General features: G+C 39.3%; 2 protein-coding genes across 2 annotated transcripts in view; one reads left to right on the plus strand and one right to left on the minus strand.

Annotated features, from left to right (window-relative positions):
* Positions 1–21,165, plus strand: part of PSMD1 (proteasome 26S subunit, non-ATPase 1) — a 113,395-nt gene that overhangs the window by 47,544 nt on the left and 44,686 nt on the right. The gene's annotated exons all lie outside the window — the stretch shown is intronic.
* On the minus strand, positions 449–15,194 carry HTR2B (5-hydroxytryptamine receptor 2B). The gene is made up of 4 exons (XM_030574635.1): positions 14,507–15,194; positions 13,269–13,965; positions 4,260–4,460; positions 449–1,647 (listed from the first exon to the last, which is right to left on the minus strand). Exons 2-4 carry the CDS (start codon positions 13,615–13,617, stop codon positions 758–760), a joined length of 1,440 nt encoding a protein of 479 aa, XP_030430495.1. The 5' UTR covers positions 13,618–13,965; positions 14,507–15,194; the 3' UTR covers positions 449–757.

A 21,165-nucleotide genomic window follows, 5' to 3' on the forward strand; every position in this document is an offset into this window, starting at 1 on the left:
ACAACACATGGGGGCAATTTCAGCATGTGGAATTTCCATCTCATTGTACTGGCAAGGACAGGGTTGCTCCCTGGAGAATGGGCAAGGGAGTGAGTAGGAAACCAAGTGTGGATTACTGCTGTTGGAACAGTGTTACCCCATAGTTTGATACACAGAATCAACAGAGTATCCAGTAAAAAGCTGTACTGATCCCTTGTGTGCTATCCTAAAGTCGTGTGTTCTGTATGCTCTACACATGTTTAAATCAAAACCTTGGCATTTCAACAAGCGTGTGTGCACTTGGTTGTTTCATCCCTTCTGTCTCGGGCAGAATACCAGCCTGTATGTGTCCTGTCTGCTTTAAGCATAAGATCAAGGAGAGCATTAAAGTAGTGTTTATATACAAGTGTGTCTTCATAGAAATGTACTTTGAAAAGGCTGGAGATAATGGAAAACTAAAGTCACACACTCAAGAGTTGCCTTAGCTTCTTTTATTTACACCCCTCCACTTCTGAACTACAGTGCTCTGATATTCACTATTTAGAACTGAATGAAATTGCTATTACTTCAGTGGGATATTTGAGTTTAAATTGGTGAAGTAGAGGAGATCCTAGATGAAGGACCCATAGTTTTAGAGGAGATGAATTAATATAATATAGCTTCAGTAAGATTTTACTTGTTATAAATAACAAAAGACAATTATATTTATATCCTCGTATAGCATATTTACGTACAATACATAGTTGTATAATTAGTTGTGGACATGGTTTTCATTCCATTATACATAGCTCACTTGTTCTTCTGTTTTATCAACTTCATTCTCTGTGAGCAGCAATGTGTCCAATAGAATGGCTGACGATGACTGGATTGGTGAGCTGTGAAGCCTCATTGGGCTCTGGTACATAACGGGGCTAATCCCATTTCGCATCCCATGCATCATAAAGAGTTTGGAGTTTTCTGCCATTGAATTTCTGAAGGAGATCCTGCTAGAGCATTTCCGAAGAGCCTTCATTGGCTTTGCGGTCCGATAATTGCAGGTGATGTACCTGCCGAATGCCTCCCTGAATGTCTTGTTGAAGAGCGTGTAGACTAGAGGGTTCACCCCTGAGGATACATATCCTATCCAAACAAATATCTCCATGAGCCTTTGAATAACTTCCTGGCTACAGGAGTCACACAGAACTGAAGTTATGTTTGTTATAAAGAATGGGCACCACATCAACAAGAAAAGAAAAAATACAATCCCCAGGACTTTTGAGGCCCTTTGTTCATTGCTGATGGTCTGCACAGACTTCTTTCCAGCAGTGGACATTCTGCGTATGAATATCTCTTCATTTGTGCTGGGCATAACCTTGTCCTTTCTGGAGCCATCTAACATGGCCACCTTTTCAGGTGATGAGCTGGGTGTCATATCCCTTTGGAATACAGTAGACACAGTGGACCAGGTTAGGCGCTGAGGTGGCTTGTTGATCAAGTAGGCCTTCTTACGAAGCTCTTGTATGGTCAGAAAGTAAGTGACTATCATGATTGCAAGCGGAACAAAGAATGCAGCTAGCGACCCGTATAGGATGAAGTCACGAAAACGATCAGGTGTCAGGGCACATGTGATATTTGTGGAGCTGCCATCTCCATCTTCTATACCTCTGATCGGGATTGGAATGGCAATACCTACAGAAGAAAAACAGAAATAGTTCAGTTTATCATCTTCAATCTCTCACTTGGTTTTGCAGCTTCAGAGTGCCTAAGGGGGCACAATTTGAGAGAGCTATACTGAACCAGTGAGCAAGCAGTATCTGTAGTTAAGAAGATTAGCTGGAGATTTGGGTAAATAGAACTTTAATAAATTCAGCCAGATGAATATTAAAACTTGCCTTCTTTAACTGAGGGTGACCCCAAAACTTAAACAATTCAGGAATCCGGGTAGACCTTAATATTAAATTAAACTCTGGAACAGTTGCAATACTGAAGTAACATTTTTCCTTCTATCTCCTACCCTTCCTGAATGTAATTTTTGGGGTTTCTGATGACCTGATCCAGAAAATAGACACAATTTGACTCTATTTCATCTTGAAGCACATCAAGTGATCAGACTCAGTCAGCCAACAGCCTTTCACCCGAGTTGATTCTCTTGAATTACAAGTGGTTAAAGAGATGCCATGTGTGCTTGGTATAGATTTGTTGTTTAAAGTCTCTTGGCTATTTAGAGGCTTTAAATGAAGCTTTATTATTATAACTATTTTTAAAAAAACATACTCCGAGGGCTTGTCTTAAATGAACTTTCTATAACTAAAATTACAGACAATATTTCTATTGGTAAAGGTCTATCTGATGACAAAAACAGGTTCCTGTCTGTCTGATGAAGGTTGTTCATGCTACTCATTCCAACACCTTTCAGTAAGATCTGGGGATTTACTGTAGTTCTGCATTCCCAAGCCGCCTTAGTGGTGTTGGGAAGGCGTGAAATGACCTAATCTTCAGTCACTTGATCCCTTCCTTAATAACGGACACACCTTTGGAAACAGCAAAGATTTAAAACAAAGACTGAATCAAATTAACCTTTGAGTCAAGAAGTCATGGCTCAGCCGTTGAGTACTTTCTATGGTAGATAAGAAGAAAGGAAGAAGAACAGTGCTAATTAATACAAGTAAATCAGATATTAAAAGGTTGGCTTCTAAGTATCCTGCCTCCACAGGAATTTCCCTTCTCATGTTAAAATAGAGAGAAATCTTTTCTCCAGTCATCAAAGTACTGCTCTAAATGTATTCATATTGGGAGTTCCTGTTGTTAGGGGTACATACATAGGTCAAGAGCATAGATATAAATTCTTTTCACCTATGCTTTGTCAGTAGCCTAAGTTATCCAGAGAAAACTGTTTATGCTCTTGGCAGGGTATTGCTTGTTCTGCGGGGCATTATTTGCTTTTCTAGCACTGCCTCTGTATCTTACTGTCATTGCAAATGAGTTGTTTGGATTAGCTTCTCTGATCTCTGAATCTGATGATGTCTGAAATTTCGTTTTGTGCACAAACTTATTAAAGACGGGCACTATGCCATATACAAAGAGTTCAGAAAACACTTAGAAGTGTAATATAAACCTGGGGTTCTCAACCTTTTTCTTTCTGAGGCCCCCTATAAGAACTCATCCCACCTGTGCCACAACATCTGGTTTTCTGCATATAAAAGCCAGGGCTGGCATTAAGGAGTAGCAAGCGGGGCAGTTGCCTGGGCCCCCAAACCACAGGGGGCACCAAGAAACTAAGTTTCTCAGGCTTCTGCTTCAGCCCTGAGTGGCAGGGCTCTGGGCTTCAGCCTGATGCAGTGGGGCTTCAGCAAGTCTAACACTGGTCCTGTTTGGCAACTCTCCTTAAACCTGCTCACGGCCCCCCAGGGGGGCCTGGCCCCCCTGGTTGAGAACCACTGACACAAACCATTACATTTTGCACTTCACTTATAAATTTTTTTTAACACTTTGACTTTTTGTATCTTGGCAGCACACCTTAATTTCTGAAATGAATGTTACTGGCACAGCTCACGTATTTGAATCAGTGATTGAAAGATGAAATTTTGACAGTTATCCCTCTTTCTGTACAGCATTAAAACAAAATTCTCAACCCTGTAGTCCAGTTTTTTCTCTTTGGGTAGTTTGAAGTGAGGCAGCAACTTCAACAGCAACTGATTCAGGGCTTAAAATCAGGGATAGCTCAGTGGTTTGAGCATTGGCCTGCTAAACCCATGGTTGTGAGTTCAGTCCTTGAGGGGGGCCACTTAGGGATCTGGGGCAAAAATTGGTCCTGCTAGTGAATGCAGGGGGCTGGACTCGATGACCTTTCAAGGTCCCTTCCAGTTCTAGGAGACAGGTATATCTCCAATTATTAAAAAAAAATAAAATAAATAAACATCTGTTACTGATAGGCATCAAATTGACAGCACTGGAGCCTAAAGTCTTGCATCTCTAGAAAAGATACAACGCAAGCAGCTGCTGTGCAATTCACCTCATGCTGCCCCTTAGTGTGTTGCATCCTTCTATGGGTGGAAAAAGATCTTTGAACTTCATTCCTATTCAGTCCTTAACCTCTCCAATAAGTCTGCCAGCTAGTACCTGTTAAATGGATTTTGGGACATAGCCACATGCTCACTAGGAAATGGACCGAGATCAGCTTAGTTCATATAGGCTGCCATCCGCTAGTGCTTTGCCATTTGCAATCTTGCCCCAGTTTTGAACTAATGATTTAGCCGTGAAAGGGTTTCTCTCCCCTTCCCAGTCTCAGAAGCCCCACGTACCTATTGAAATGAGCCACACCACAGTTATTTTGATGAGAGCTGTAGCCCGAGAGTTGTATTGGCTGGCCTGGATTGGCTTTTTTATGGCAATATAACGGTCTAGTGAGATGGCGCAGAGATGCATAATGGAGGCTGTGGAAAAGAGGACATCAAGAAATAGCCAGACAGGGCACAAGTCAGGTGGAAGCGGCCATGCGTTATCTGAAAGAGAACAGGAAAGCTATTAGGTTCATTTCTAATGTCCTTTGAATGTTCAGTGTGCATTTTTTCCTTCATACATGTTACAGAAGTGTCTTAATAAACTCTTTGGAACAATACCTCACTCCATACCTGCCCTCAGACCTTTCTCTCCTCTCCTTTCTTCCTTCCTTTGTTTTTCTCTTTAGCTAATCCCTCATACGATTCCCCACACTCACCGCCAAATTCCCCTGCGGAAAATGGTAGAACTAATGCTTGCTGCCATCACATTGATGTCTTGTATATTATATCTCTTTCCCATCCCCACCAACCCCCCATCTCCTTCTTGACTGCCCCCCGACTCCTACCTCCATTCAATCACCCGTTCCCTGCCCTCTGACAGCCCAGTCCCCTATCCACACCCCCGCTCCCAACCACCACCCCAAACTCCTCTGCCCTCTTACCGCGCTGCCTGGAGCACCGGTAGCAGGCAGTGCTACAGCTGCGCCGCCGAGAGCATCGGGTCAGGCCGCGGCTCTGCAGCTGCATTGCCTGGCTGCCCAGAACATTGCGCTAGTGGTGCAGTGAGCTGAGGCTGCGGGGGTGGGGCAGCTAGCCTCCTGGGCCAGGAGCTCAGGGGCCGGGCAGAAGGGTCCTGCGGGCTGGATGTGGCCCGCGGGCTGGATGTGGCCCACGGGCTGTAGGTTCCCAACTGTGGTCTACAGCTTTGTACAGTTCCTAGCCCAGGAGTCGGCATCCTTTCAGAAGTGCTGTGCCGAGTCTTCATTTATTCACTCTAATTTAAGGTTTCACGTACCAGTAATACATTTTAATGTTTTTAGAAGGTCTGTTTCTACAAGTCTATAATATGTAACTAAATTATTGATATATGTAAAGTAAATAAGGTTTTTAAAATGTTCTAGAAGCTTCATTTAAAATTAAATTAAAATGCAGAGCCCCCCGGACCAGTGGCCAGAACCCGAGCAGTGTGAGTGCCACTGAAAATCAGCTCGCGTGCTGCCTTCGGCACACATGCTATAGGTTGCCTACCCTGGCCTAGCCCAATAGGGTGCCCTGATCTTGGTTGGTCCCCAGATACTATTGTAATAAGCATGATTAATAACAAACCATATATTCAAGTATCAGAGGGGTAGCCGTGTTAGTCTGGATCTGTAAAAGCAGCAAAGAATCCTGTGGTACCTTATAGACTAACACGTTTTGGAGCATGAGCTTTTGTGGGTGAATACATGCATCTGACGAAGTGGGTATTCACCCACGAAAGCTAATGCTCCAAAACGTCTGTTAGTCTATAAAGTGCCACAGGATTCTTTGCTGCTTTTACAAACCATGTATTGTATTTCATGTGTACCATCTCGAAAATAAGCAGTGACTTGTCTATCATAGCGATGCAGAGGCATGGCGTAAGTTCCAGGGTTGGGGATGTCTTGAACAGTCTTTCTAGTGCGTACAGTTTTGTAATGAAAGGGTTTGTTGTGTCACAGCATCACATCTGTGACAGCTCAGCAGTACTCTGCCGTCAGTGAGTGGATACCTATTTTTATTCAAAAGAAATTGCCTGATTCCCCTTCACATCATTTTCAAGAGCAATATTTCAGGCTTCTACACACAGTCTTAAAAGTTGTAATTTTTTACTAGGGCTAATCTGCTTTAATTTTATCTGTGTAACATATACAATAGTCCATCAGGCACTTTCTGTTCAGGATTAGGACATTCACTTTGTATTGTTTTCACCTTCCAAAGGGTTGGTATTTGAGAGCTGTGTCTTCCCCAGTGAAGATCTCATAAATATTTACTGTACTGAACATCAGCGAATGGATGTTAATTAAGCTCTTTTGTGGTTTTTCATAAACTAATTGATCTTACTTACAAGTGATTTGTGTCACAAGTCACGGTTGCTGGGTGGCTGTTGAGTTTAAAAGGTGCGTTAGTGTTCTGTATGGGTATGAACATACTGATTTGTAGGTCCAGTTAAGGTACTACCAGAAAATTATCCGCTCTTTGCAGAATGATGGGTTTTTGTGCGTTAAGCCAGATTTGCTTTAAACCTATTTAGTTTTGAACCCCCTGCTGTGAATAAACAAGGGCTGACTGTCCTGAGAACGTTAAAGGAACTCATCTAGTAACTGAGAGTCTGTTATTTTTATCAATAGTGCAATGTTGCAGCAGTTTAAGATTTGAAGCTTGATTTCACGCTGTGACTATTGTAGTGAAATGACATGATGGTGCAGTGACTTTGCATTTTAGGCAAGGGAGAATGGGGAAATTGCATTGAAACTGACTAAATGACGCTGGTCTGCCCTAATGTATATGTTGAGTCTTAGCCCTCTGGACAAGGAGAGAAATGGATGGAGACTGAGAATATAACTGCACCTCTCCTAAAGCAGCAAGCTCCAGGTGATAGCATAATGGAAAAAGCATAACGGAAAGCTCCTCAGGCATACCAGAAGATTAACTACTTCTGAATAAACTAACCATGAGTCTTATTGTTCAGTTGCATGATTCCTGAGTATCAGCCAGAGTGGAAATTTAGTTATAGAAAATAATTTAAAGTTGATTAATGAAGTACGATGCAAATATGTGGGAAAAATACATTATTAGAGCATTCAACATACACAAATCCATTTTTATCTTTCTGTGCACAATTTCATTAGGCCGTAAGAGGTATCATTTTTTAGCCTCAAAGGCCTGTAATGTAGTCATTCAACCAACTATGTAAGTCAGCATGCCAGAAAAAATAAGTAGTTAAAATAACCAATTAATTTGGTATGTTTGGAATGTTGAGCTTCTCTCTAAAAAGGCAAGAACTGTTCTATGGCTTAAATAAGTGAAATTACCACAGCTCTGAGGATGCGGTGTGAACTGTACACGTGTACATTTTGCATACTAAAGGATGTTCAGCTGGCATTAATAGCTGAATTTCAAATGAATGATTCAGTGTTTCCTATCAAAAGTCCTTGTACAGTACTCCTTAGATGGTGTCTCTTTGTTGATAGCCTTGCAGAGAGGGGACATGTGCATTGCAGTAAAATGGATTTTCTTCATTTTCAGTTAACCTGTTCTGTACAAAAGACATCTTTTAATGCTTGGTAATGGAGCTGTCCTTTCCTTGTTCTGAACTCAAGTTTTCTGTGTGCAGTGAAGCCTTGTATAATTTTACTAGATCTGCAAAGCTTTTAGTAATTGCTGACCACAATGTAAATGTAGAAACCTTTTTCTGTTTATATTTTTCTTTGAAACAGGGAGGAGAGGAGTAGCAGCCTTTCATATTATAAACTTGTGTAAGATACAGTTTTTCCATCAAAAATTACTCGAGAGTCTTTGAATACAGTAGTTGATGAGAAGCAAGGGATATAGTCACCCTAAATCTTTGTTTGAAACAAAATTACAGTTTTAACACAGTCATTTCTGTAGCTCTGTATTAAGAATTGCTCAATATGATCATGGCTCTCAACCTTTCCAGACTACTGAACCTCTTTCATGAGTCTGATTTATCTTGCATACCCCAAGTTTCACCTTACTTAAAAATGACTTACTTACAGAATAAGACATGGAACTACAAAAGTGTCACAGCACATTATTACTGAAATATTGCTTACTTTCTGATTTTGTCCATACTGAATTCACTAGTGCTTTCTATGTAGCCTGTTGTAAAACTAGACAATTATCTAGATGAGTTGATGTACCCTTTGGAAGACCTCTGCATACCCCTAGGAGTAAGTGTGTAGTCCTGATTGAGAACCCCTGTTCTCGGTTAAGCATGGCATCTCTTGCTGTATTCCCTAATCTTATTGATTTATTTGTAAATACGTGTGATAAAAGATAAATGCTGTGAAATGTGTGTTTTGAGTACCACTCAGTGAGTACCTCTCAAATGAGAGTTTGGCTATGCTCCCTTTGTTTTGCTGGTCTTGTTACTCTGGATGTTAATATTGCTTCCCAGTCTAGCACTGCCAACAGGGCACTTTCAGTTACCTGATCCTGCCATCACTGAAATCAGTGGGCACGGGTTCTGTCCTCTGTATCTTGTAACATTAGATACATGCAAACAATCCTAGTGTATAAAACAAAAACCCTACATGATTCTCTGCCGTTTTGGGGCAAATTGCCCTTTATAGAATCCTGACCAAGACTGGCAGATGTGTAAGACGAAGGTCTTGAACAAAAATATTTGTTAAAAATACATCTCTGCCTTCCAAAAACATATTTAATAGTTGTGGTTTCATGATCTCCACATCTTCCGAGTTTTCTATCTGTGAATTGTCATTTCAGATATTTCTGAAACTTGGGGGATTGGGAGGGGAAACGTAGTAGAGACAGCCTTCCTCACATGCTTGTAGAGCAGTTTTTGATCCTTGAACACTATAGCAACCTGTTGGATAAATGTATTGTCCCTATGTGTAAATATTCATAAAATCTTGTTTGGACGTAAAACTCAAATACGTGAAATAATGGAGCAGGGAGGCAAAGTTTTTAACAGGTTAGGTTTAGTTTGGGGGGGATAGCTCAGTGGTTTGAGCATTGGCCTGCTAAACGCAGGCTTGTGAGTTCAATCCTTGAGGGGGCCATTTAGGGATCAGGGGCAAAATAATCTGTGAGGGACACTAAGGAGGAGGCTGGATTCAATGACCTTTCAGGGTCCCTTCCAGTTCTATGAGATAGGTATATCTCCATATATTATTATAATATTAAATAATGATTTCTCCCATTGCAAATGTCTGTTTTGTCTGGGGCAAATAATTAGTTGTGTGTTTAAAACTTATTCTGTAATGCTGCCTCTTAGTAATAGGAATGTTGATTTTTTAAAAAGGTATGTTGATTTTTAAATGTCCCAATTACTTGTGTTTTTCTTAATAAAATATTCCTGATTTGGAGCTCCAGTGCTGGGTTTTTACAGACAATTTCTGGCTTTAATTTACTGAAATGTGGAGGAAAACTTTTATAGGGAATATCAGTTTTCAAGGTAATCTTTAAAACTAGATACAGTATAGAGGAGCTGCTCCTGATTTAAGCCAGTGAAACATTCTTTGAATGTTTATGATTAGAAGGCACTAATGATGTATTCATGTAAGTGAGATTAAGGACGTCCTTCACATAAGTGTTGGAAATTATTATTTTCACCTTTGTTGTAATATGCTCTATAGTCTATTGAAATTTGTTGCCTGTAAGGGATTTCATTATGAGTCATTTTGTTGATGTGAGGCTTTTTATTGAGGTGGAAGTTCGACTTTTTTTCATCTTCATGTAAGCTCAGGCTTTATTTTACAAGTTACTGCGTGTGTAGCCTCTCAAGTAGGGTTTATCCTGATGACAATACTTGATGACTGGGCCTTCAATGGCTTTTGTATTCAGCTTGCATGGTTACATTCAATTTTCTTGATCAATACAACTAAAATTGTAGTTGGGGAGAAGTTATTTACCAAAGTACCTTTATTTTATAGTTAACTAAGATGCTTTTTATTAAAATTGTCCTGAAACTTGTTTAGTTTCCTTCAGTCTTGCAGATTTTGAAAATAGTCAGCCATCCATGAAGTTGGTCTGATTTCTTCTGGTGATATTTCTAGAGACTTTTCACAATTGTTTACTTTCTATCTTCACTATAGTCCCATAAATGAATGAAAGGTGAATCATTTGCAATGTGACCTAACTATAACTGGCACGAGAGAGCTTGAGATTCCCAGTTTTCTTACATTATAATAGTTTACTGCTCAGAAAATCAACATGACCTTTTATTTTATTTAAAGGATATATTTCCATGGCACAAAATATCAACACTAGGAATACTGTGTGTTGTTGTTTTTTTTTTAAGGAAAATCACTATTTACTCTCAACCAGCTCTCTCCCTAAAATCTCAGGTACTGAGCTTCCAGCCTCAAACTTCATAGAAAAGAGAAGGAAGGATCTTTACACAACAAATCCTGCATCTTGCCAGGGATTAGATTAGATGACACTTGAAGTCTCTTGCAACCCTATGATTCTCTTATCCCCCACGAGGAGTCTTTGTGGCACCTTAGAGACTAACTAATTTATTAGGGCATATGCTTTCGTGGGCTATAACTTGTGGTTTCAAATATCATTAATGGAGACAACACAAGGCTAATTTTCCGAGCACATTTCAATTTACTACCTGTTAATGAAAGCAGTGAAAACAGTTTAGCTGTTAATAAAAACAATGAACAGGTCACACATACTGACATTTTAAAGCTTTTTTTTTTTTTAATTAAAGCCGCCATATGCATTCAATCAGCATTGAAATACGGTTCAGTCACTCCCTCTGAAGTTTATATTATTTCATTTAAGAACACCACTATAGTAGTCAAGTTGTTACAGGTGAAGTGTGGAAAATGAGCCTCTTGTTACTGGAACCGTTAAGTTTATTAGTGTTAACTTTTGTAAGTATTTGCTGAGTGGAGTCAGTCTTTGTAGTGGATTTTAAGTTTAAACATACTATTGTATGTTACCAGCAAAGATTAAAGTGATTGCTGCTGCTGTATTTAAATAGTTCACACCTTTCCCCACATATCTGCCTATAATTAGATACAAGTGACAAATCAGAGACAAAATATTTGTCTTCTGTATCAATAGCTGGCACATGCTTATTTCACTATTATGAAAATGTTCTTGTCTGAAAACATGGGAAGGGTAGATTTTAATTGGCTGCCTCTGTCAGTGATTATTCTCTGTTTTTCAAATAGTTATCTGGTTAACAAACCTTAGATACTGTAGTCTTGTTATGTGCTTAATCATCTTTTTCCAGTCCAACAGCCCCTAACATTTTGCTACTGTTCTAAACTTTCTATATATACATCAGCATCTTCCACCAGCTGCTGAGGAGGTAAAATGTTATTCTATTTGGCTGCCAAGGAGACATCTGATAGAAGTAATTTCAATGTTTAGCATTGGTCAGTTATGTGAAATGCCTGCCATGGCCTTACCACACCTATTTAATTATTTTTAATTTTACTTTTTTCTTCCTGCAATGTGAAAGATGCTTTTGTTGAATTCTAAATTAAGATTCCTAGCATGTTTTAATCTTGGTTACAAAAGCTTTAGCTCCGGATTAATTGAGAGATTAAGTAGCAATAAAAGAAATAGCAGGAAAATTAGAAAGGCAAAATCGGTTATTGGGAGACTAGTGAAATTCAGAAAGATAAAGTTTAGCTTCTTATTGTATTGGCTGCTATTCGGATTTGGCTAATTATTTATGATTTATTAATAATTTTCTAATTCTCTAAGGTGTCCTCTTTCAGCCTGTATTTCTTATACTGTCTTCTATTCTGTAAATGAGGTATTGGAAAAGGGGATTAGTCTTATTTGAGTGGGGTTTTTTGTTAAGGAAAACTATGAAAATTTTATATTAAGATCTCGAAGTTTGTGTACATATTGACAGATTTTTTTTCCCTTCCTGATGAGAAAATTGTATCCTAGTTATGCTTAGTCATTTTCTAGAAACTTGCTTTGAAAAGAACATGCCCCTTATCCTTACTGTGTTACCTGTTCTGTAGTCAGTTTGACATCCCCATATATTGAGTAACACTTTATATAGAGAAACTAACCATGAGGCATTTTTAGGACTTGAAAGAAATTGTCACCAAGTTGACAGCAGTCGTTTGTGGAGAGGTAGGCCTGCTGATTGCCTCTATGCATTTAATACTTTAAATTTGGGTCTGCTATCCCCAGGGCAACCCTTAGAGATTGAATATAAAAACACAGAACTCCTGCTGTCTATCATTAGTTATGGGTCAGTGCTACACTTTACCTCAAAGGTTGAGTTACCAGCATGGGGGTACTGCATGGGGTTTGCTTGCAAAAATAAAGACTGTCGCTGTAGCTCTTATACATCCGAATATATGCCAAATAGATGACTAAAAAAAATTACAACTAACAAAAAAAAAATTGTTAAGCGACTTTACACAACACAAGAGAAACCATTCAGAAAATTTTCCATAACGTTGTTACCAAATTAGGTATAAATACAACATTTTAAATGTTAGGTCCCTGAAAATATGAATGTTTTGTTAGTCAATATGGAATAAACAAGAAAATGTCAAGCTCCAGTGTATAATCTCATCAAAATCTGTTTTATTCCTCATGAGTCAAAGTAAATGGCAACCTGGATCTCCTACATTAGGTGCGCAGATGGCCTGATATTGGACTAGCTGGACAGATGGACCATCTCTCTTTGGGGTGCATTACGAGTTTTGCCATTTCCCTAGGGCAGTTGAAAAATCAATTTTCCTGCAAGTGACACCTTAGAATTGTTGCTATCAGTGATCCTAGAGATTGCCTGAAACGTGCACCTGGGTTATATAAATGATACCGAAAATTGTCCTCATTGAGTGGTACCAACTCCTTGTGATGTGGTCAAAAGCTATTCAGTCCAATGAAACTATCCCAAACTACTTAGCACTTTTGAGAGAGAAAATTTCTATTATGAATATAATATCTAATGAGCGGAAGTTCAACATTGCACTGCCAATAATAATTCACCCTATACCTTTTTCCCAGAGTGTGGTATCTGTTGATGCTCCTCAGAGGTGTAAATTCTTTGGAGTTATTAGTTTCTCTGATAAAGGATAGGAGGCAAGGGAAAGGATGTTCATAGTAGATTTGTTTAAGCTTGTGTCTTAAGAAAATGTATCTTATGATTAGAGGTAGGGGAAATTGAGAAGTGTTTTTAGCCAGATGGTGCTCACAGAAAATAACATCACAATTAAGCGGGGGAAGTAAACAAGCAGTTGTCCTATTTAAAGTATAGTTAGCGCTTGCTCCACTTATGGAAGCTTGATGGCAGGAACAAAGTGAAATACTTACCAAACAGTATGATGATAAGGGCAATCGGCATCACAAACAATCCAACCAGCAAGTCTGCCACCGCCAAGGACATTAGGAAATAATTTGTGGCATATTGCAACTTTTTCTCCAGGGACACAGCTAGTATAACAAGTATATTCCCCCCGATGGTGGGAATTATAACCATTAGGATCAGCAGAGCTGCCCACCGTGGTCTGTTCCCCTGTTCGTCATTCAGGTAGTTCTGTTTGAATTCCCCTGCTACTGACAGCTGTGTCAAAGATCCATTGCCAAATCCAAACCCGTTTAAGGGATAGGACATCTTTGTGCCCAGCAGGATGTATTCAGGAATTGTGTTTTGCTCAGACATTTTGGAAGGTATAGCAGCTGGCTGTTCCTCTCTGGTCTGGTACGATCCTGAAGAAAGGCCAGCATGGTCTGTAAGGTAAACTGATGCTGTGATATGCTGCTCCCATGCCAGAGCGTTGGACCTAAACTTGTATTCCGTTCCTTCCTGGATGCACGTACCTCTTAAAAATGAAAGTATTGACTCTGGCTGGCAGGGTCAAGTGGTCTGATTACTCTTGTAGAGAAGCTTAGGTTTCAGAAGGGTTTATGAGAGAATTCAATGGCTGTGAGAAGTCGACAGTTTTTAACTTCTTGTGTCTTCCTACAGCAGGAAATATGGTGTGTGAACTTGCATGCCGAAAGGTTCCCCCTACATACAAAATATGTAGATTGCATCATTTGTTATTTACAAAGTGCGGAAACTGATGCTTATGCTGTGTATGTACAACTCCTCCTCTGAGAGTCTAGTCTACATTAGCATGCGTGTAGGCTGAGTACAGTACCTATATTTTTCCTGTTTAGAATCCTGTTTCCCCAAGGAGCTATCATCCCCCAGACGATGGTTGTGAATGATATAGAAGATTTCTTTAATGGCTACAGTCCCTCGTTTATCAGATGAAGCTCGATGGCAGCTAACAATAAAACACTCATGACCACATCTCAAGAGAGTCATAGACAATTATGGAACTCAAACATCTTAAAGTTTCCCATTATTTAAATGGGTAGGACAAGTAAAATCCTCACTTTAAGCCTTGAGCAAGACTAACTAAATGCAGCCTCCCCTAGTTCTAAACTCTGCTGAAGTCTTAATGCTTGCTTTTCCTTCTCACAAGCAGACACTTTAAACAGCCACATGTTTAAATATTTTCTAGATTTGGTTTGTTGCAAGTTTTCTGTGCAGAAAGTCTTACCTTAGATTTCTCTTGGATTTTTGTTTCCCTGAGGGTTCGAGAGGGATAAATTTCTTCTGCAATTTGATCTTCTTTTTCATCACATGCTGGATTTCAGCACCTAATTTTTTAATGTCACTTTCTAGAAGACAAGTTTTTTATTCCTCTTGGGATATGCTTAAAGTAAAAACCGTTGTCCATACTGTCCCATTTGTTTTTAAACGTCAAGATTAAACTTCTTCTGTTTTTAAAGTCAAGTTCTTCATGTATGTATTTTCTCCAACTGATATTGAATGGAAGGGAAAAATAATTCTTGCCACATTGTTTAAAAAAAAAAAAGTAAGTTCTTGGTTTTCTGCTTCTCCTGTTCTTTTGGGGATCTGACTTACGTGCTTAATGCATGTCTCTTGAGTGTTTCACAGCTCTTCTGCTTCATCTCATTCTGTGTGCAGTTTTCTCTGCGTTGGTTAGCAAAGCTTGCTGTCTGCTGCTATCGTTGTTTGTTGATTGACTCATTCCAGTGCATCCAGCTCAAGTGGTTGAAAACAAGGAAATAAATGAGTGCGCTTCTTACAGCTGGAAAAGAGCCAAGGAAGGTTATTTCCTTTGTATTTACTCAGTGCTCCAGACCTGTAGTGTACATTCCTTGTCCCTGTGTCTGGATGTGCAGATGCAGTGCATGACCACACTTCACACTACAGGATACAACTGTATTCAGAGTAGTTCTCGTTCATGTTCTCTCCCTCTCTCTCTCTCTTTCTCAACATGAGCGCAGTTAACCCTGGAAAGTTCAGAGTTAGTATAAACTCTTCTGTTAGTTTGTCAGGCTTTGAAGTGTTGTGTTATTTTAGAAATGTGGGTTCTAACATATTCTTTTAAATGTATGCACTGTCACTTGAAGCCTTCCTAGATACAGCTGCTTTTTATTACCAGACTATTTTCTATTCTTACCTTCCAACACAGTTGAGAGTTGCTAACTTGATCACACACCCCATCTGTAAAACAGAAATTGAATTTACTTCTGAGGACAGCTGAGGACAAGTGTGTAATAATCAGACAGGTGAGGTCATAGATTCCTACAGTTTAAGGGACCATTAGATCATTTAAACCGACTTGTATATCACAGACCATTAAATTTTGTGAATTGCTTATACTCACTGGGCTTTGTCAGGACCAGGTCCCCAGTGAATCTGATTCATTCCATATTAATCTAAGAAAATTGCATCCACTTCCTGGAATCCACATAGGTGAAGAGATAAATCTGCTGTAAATAATTTATAGAAATAATATGTATGACATTTTTTTTGGACCTGATCAGCAACCTCTTAAGATTAACAGTGCACATTTCAGATGAAGTAGTTTAGGATATCTTTGTGTCAAAGCTTTTGTTCCCCAATTTAGTATTTGCTGGCAAATAGGAGAACAAGATATTCATACTTGTATTTTAACCATTTCATGGTCCTATAGCCCAGTTTATAGAATCTGTTTGTAGTATATCTTTCCTCCATGTTAATTCTGTACATTAATATTTTATTACAGTGATTGTTATATAGTACTAACAATATGCTCATATTTTGTACTAATTTCACATGGATGAATGGAGACTTAAATTACTTTGGTAACATGATAGCTTGTTGCTCCCACTTGGAGCTAGATTAGGCCTGGGCTAGTAATATGTGAATGGTTAAAGAGACAATTGTACCAGCCTTTGCATCTATTTATACTGATTAAAAAAAACCTCTGTTCCCACTTTGCTGTGTAAGCTTTTAATTTAACATGGAATTGTTTCCTATTGTGGGCCGTCAATATATTTTTCAACTGCAGTGAACAATTCATTTTAAGGATCCTCTGTTCTCCCCCCAGCAGATGGGATGGAGAGTCACGAACAACGTCCAGTATTCCAACGCCTTAATACAGTTGCCTACGTTCTGAAAAGTGAATGCTAGAGAATTACTTCCATTTTTTCTGACATACCTACATGGCACACACACCTTATATCTGCATAGAATAGAATATCCAGCAAAATGTACGCCCCTTATATAGAATAAGGGGACTAGGACAGACGATCTCCTTTTATCTCAATCCCTAGGGGTCTCATAGGGTCTGAGACATTTTATCTTCTCCAAAAAAAGTTTTAGGAAATGAAAAGTCCAGGTGCAGTAACTACCCCCTGCATCTAACCATCATGTTTCCTGTTGAAGTATCAGAAAAATAAACAATATCACGTACATGAAAATAAAACTGAAATTAATACAAAGATAAAATTTCACTGTCTAGTGACCATTTTTATCCAGTGTGTTCTCAAGGCTTCAAGTAGGCCTTTGGTTTTATGTCTGCATGTAACTGCAAGTCTGATTTTTGTAGTGAAAATAATCGTGGGGGCATTTTTCAGCCCACAGATCTTTCATCTGGTTTGCAGGCCTCAAGGGGAGATTAAATGCTATAAAATGCACCAGCGTTTATTCATAGGCACAAAATGGAGGCTGTTTTTGAAAATCCAGTCCTATTTGTTACATATTCTGATTTGTTGAGCTGCTTAAGGGTAAGAGTTGCTAGAGAAAGTGGGAGAGAGTGAGAGAAATGAAGGAAGAGAGGATGAAAAGTGAAGACACTTCCATGTGCCAAGGCCAGATTGTGCTGTGCCAGCACTAGCAAACTTCATAGCCATAAATCACCACCCTGAGAGGAGCTGGATGACCGTGATGGAAGTGAATGAGGCTTGTCTACCCTTCAGCTTCAGTTCCACCATTGCTGGCGTCCATGGAGCTCTTCTGGGGTGATTTATGGTTATGAAATGTGCTAGTGTAGACAAAAACATGCTGTAGACAAGGAACACGTCATGCAGGGTGTAGAATTGGTGTCCTTTTGTGGACAGGAAAAATAACTTTTTGGTTGCCCAGTCACAAGGTATTTTCTCTCTCTGCAGACTTTTCTGATGTACACGTCTGGATTAAGGTCACCCACACCTTTTATACTGACCGCCAGACAGTAGATGTTAAAGCATTTTGCTTGCCACTGACCTGGGCTTAATTCAAACCAGTGACATCACTTGTATATACTCCTTTGTGACTCTTATTCAGCAATACAAGGTACTCCCCTCATCTGTTCCAAGACCTAATTAGCTCAGCATGTTGTCTCCATTTTCCAAGCCCCCACCCAGCTTTTATTTATTTTATTTTTTTTAATTTTGAAAAACATCTTTGTTGAAGCCATGCCCAAGCTCCCATTGATTTCAGTGGTGCCTGGCTTGCACCCATTGTGAAAATGTAAAGAGTCTTGTGTTCCTCCATGGTTGAGACTTGACTGAACTATTTTTTCTTTTGCAAGAGAGTTTGGGAATATGACAATATGATGATGAAACTGTTGCTAGTGTCTGAATCAGTAACAACCCCCTCCCCCCACCTCCCCAAAAAAAAATAATTCCAGAAAAGTACCTAAGAACATTAAAAAATACCTCAGGGATGAAATTAATCTCATTGACTTTAGTGTGACTACTTGTGTGGGTATAGGAAGTCCAGGACTTGGCCTCACGTGTTCTAATTCAAGAAACAGGAAGTAAACCTCTGGAGGAAAAATACAGACTAGCTCTCTCTTAAAAACTGTAGTGGATGTAGTCACACAAGTTATTGATATAGGCTCATATTGGGTCTGCGTCATTATTTTCAAAGGAGTTTATTATTTCTCATTTGTCACATTTCTAAATTTTCTCTTTCACAGCATGTTCAGAACTAACCTTAAATCATTTCAAGGGGGAAAATGTCTGAGCGATTAAAGTGTTACTCTGTCAACCTAAATTCTCTGTTTCCTCTTGTGAAAGGACTCACTGTCTCTAGGTGGCTTTAAATAAATCACTTGTTCTGGATATTTCCATTATGAATCCTATATGCCTGAGAAACATCTATTTTGACTTGTGCAGTGAGGGCTGTTTCTTGCTGAAGTGAAAATTAAGTGTTTGTACTCTTTTGGAGTGCCTCACATGTGATTATAGTCTGATGTTGTACCATACAAATGGCTCTTGCTGCCTAGCTGTGAGAATGGGCTCACTTGAGAGCCTGCTGAGAGACACTTTTCTTTAGTCCTATGTTGTGCAAAATAGCTAGCATTACCAAAAACATGTCTTTGTATCTTAAGGAAGTAGTGGCAACTACTGTACACTGTGATTGGCGGGGTGTGTGTGTCTGTCTCTCTCTCTCTCTCTCTCTCTCTTTCTCTCACAATGAAAAGGAGTGATTTTTACACCCAGCCTGTGGGAAAATAAACTTTTCTTGGTAGGCCCAATGGTACAAAAAAGTGTTAATATAGTGGTGTAGAGGCCTGGTATAATGGGTATTCTTAATAGTCTGTGGATTTCTGTTTCCAATTGGCTAGAAAGCTGAACTCCTTGTGTGATGGTTTTTGGATTTGTACCTGCCCACGTTTGAATGGCTGTCCAAGAAGCATTTCCTTTTGCAAGTTCCATTAGGTAACAGCAGAGACTCACTAACTGAATACTTACTAGTTTTGGCTAGCCTTCCTCCCTTGGTAGTTTGCCCCAGTTTGGTGCCTAACTCTTTCTCTTAAAACTTTAACTCACATTTGAGAGGGGAAACCTATATTACAATATATATGGTTTATTTGTTTTTTTAAAGAGCTGCTATCATTTCTACAGCCCCGTAGCTATGCTTGATAATTACAACCACAAAGATAAGTTAAGGGCATAATTCTCGAAGGTTCTGAGTGCCTCAATTTCTGTTGAGTCCTTTGGTGGTTGGGGTTTCTCTGAACTCTGGAGATTCAAGCCATTAGATCTAGCATAGTATAGGATAGCAGAGAAAGCCAGGAGATAAGGGAAGGACCAAGGGGAAAAGTGAAATATCCTGAGATGATATGCTTTGGCTGTGTACAATCTTATATTTTTCATTTTTGTCCTTTAGATCTAGTCATTTTCCAATCTTTAAAATATAACTGACAATTTAGGGACTAACAGAGCAGGAGTGATTCTGTGTTAATTTCATCTACTTGCATACTTCCCCCTCATCTAGTCTTGCCTGATCCTACTCCTGTTCCTCACAGTCTTCTCTAGAATTAACTCTCCTAAATAATTTAACACCTCATTGTTCACTCGTTTCCAGATCATTGATACTATTTTATTGAATTATTTCCTCTCCGTGTTGGATAAACTTGCACAAGTGAAACTACAGCTATCTCATCAAACTGGTGCGAACCCCTAATGTAGGTGTGATGCAGTAATGTAAAGAAGAGCTTCACTGGGGGTGACCAACTGCCAAATCTCCTGGAAGTTCCCTCTGTCTAGCAGCTGGCTGTGCATATACAACTGGAAGTATTTTAGAGAAAGCTGCTGCAGGGAATGAAGCTGGATTGGGCACAGCTTGGATTAGCTTTTTCCAGGCACGGGAATGGAATGACAAAAAAAGGTTTGGAGTTTCTCGAGAGAGGAGTTGATGAGCAGAATTAGAAACTGCCTGCCAAACATAACCAAACTGCGTAACATCCTGTTGCATTTTCTCTCTCCCTTCCCCATAGTCTGTTTTCTCTTCAGTTGCATGCTCTTTGTCTTGTCTTGTCCGTAAAGAGCCATTGATGCTTCTTTCTGAGAAAAGATTCCAGATCTTGTGATTAGATGTCAATTTTTCCGCTTTTTGAAGTCGTCATAACTTTTTCTGTCATCTATTATGGTAGTATGAGCGTGCCAAGATATTCACTGTATGGAAATAGTTCCATATTGTATGATTTATTAAGGTCCAATAGTTGGGGGAAAAGTCATAAATATTTGGAACTTTCTGAAAAATACGCAGGGAGAATTAATTAAGAAGTTAGTAAAAGTATATTTAGCATTGTTCTTTAATTTTCTCTAAATTGTAAAATCCTTAAATATTTAGAGTCTTGAAAAAAAAATGCTTGCGTAACTTCAGTGGTGGTTCAAACACTTCCATTTTTAGTTCTTACCACACACATGATGTGATGGTTTACTTTCAGCAGCATTATGTACATATTGCTTACCTTCTGTGTATATTAAGGGTTTATTAATTAAGTGTTGCTGAAATGTACAGAGGAAGTAAAGTCAATCTCTGTCCTGAAGAGTGCACAGTGTACAAAACAGACACAGAAGACAGGAGGCACTGAAATGCTGCTACCCTGGAAAATGAGTATGATATAAGAACCTGAGCAGACTAGACACTGAGAGACCCCAGCAGAGGAACTAAGTTTTGTTTTTAATGTAGTGTCTGTTATCTTACTGCTTATACACTGGCGGCAAGAAGGCATTTGTAGGAGGAATGTGATGAGAAGAGGGTGCGTACACCAAAGCATATCCCAGTGAGATCCTTCTAGACAAAGTCCACTAGGCTGCATTCTGCAGTAGTTGTAAGTGATCTTCAAGGGAAGCCCCAGATAAAATGCCTTAAAATATATCAGCATATTTGTTACAAAAAATTGGGTCAGAGGGGCAAGGGAAGGAAATTTCTGGTAACTTTTGGAGATCAGGGGAAGCCATTCATGACTATCACTGAAATGTGACCATCCATGCTCAGCTGATCAAGATGTCTTTGTACTCAGACCACCCTGTGTTCTGACTGGTTGAATCCTCTGCAAGGGCTTTATTACAACCTTACCATGTATCAATTTTCTGCTTTTACTATGTGAAGTTTTGCATTGTGGATTTAGGAAAAGCTCCTTTCCCA

This window comes from Gopherus evgoodei, chromosome 9 (assembly GCF_007399415.2).
Source record: "Gopherus evgoodei ecotype Sinaloan lineage chromosome 9, rGopEvg1_v1.p, whole genome shotgun sequence".
In the NCBI taxonomy this organism is placed as follows: Eukaryota; Metazoa; Chordata; order Testudines; family Testudinidae; genus Gopherus; species Gopherus evgoodei.

Coding starts and splice junctions, on each gene's coding strand:
- HTR2B (XM_030574635.1), bottom strand. CDS start 13,617: ATGTCTGAGCAAAACACAATTCCTGAATACATCCTGCTGGGCACAAAG. Junction 4,461..13,268: donor CCTTATCATCATACTGTTTG/GTAAGTATTTCA, acceptor GTTCTCTTTCAG/ATAACGCATGGCCGCTTCCA. Junction 1,648..4,259: donor GGTGTGGCTCATTTCAATAG/GTACGTGGGGCT, acceptor TTTCTTCTGTAG/GTATTGCCATTCCAATCCCG.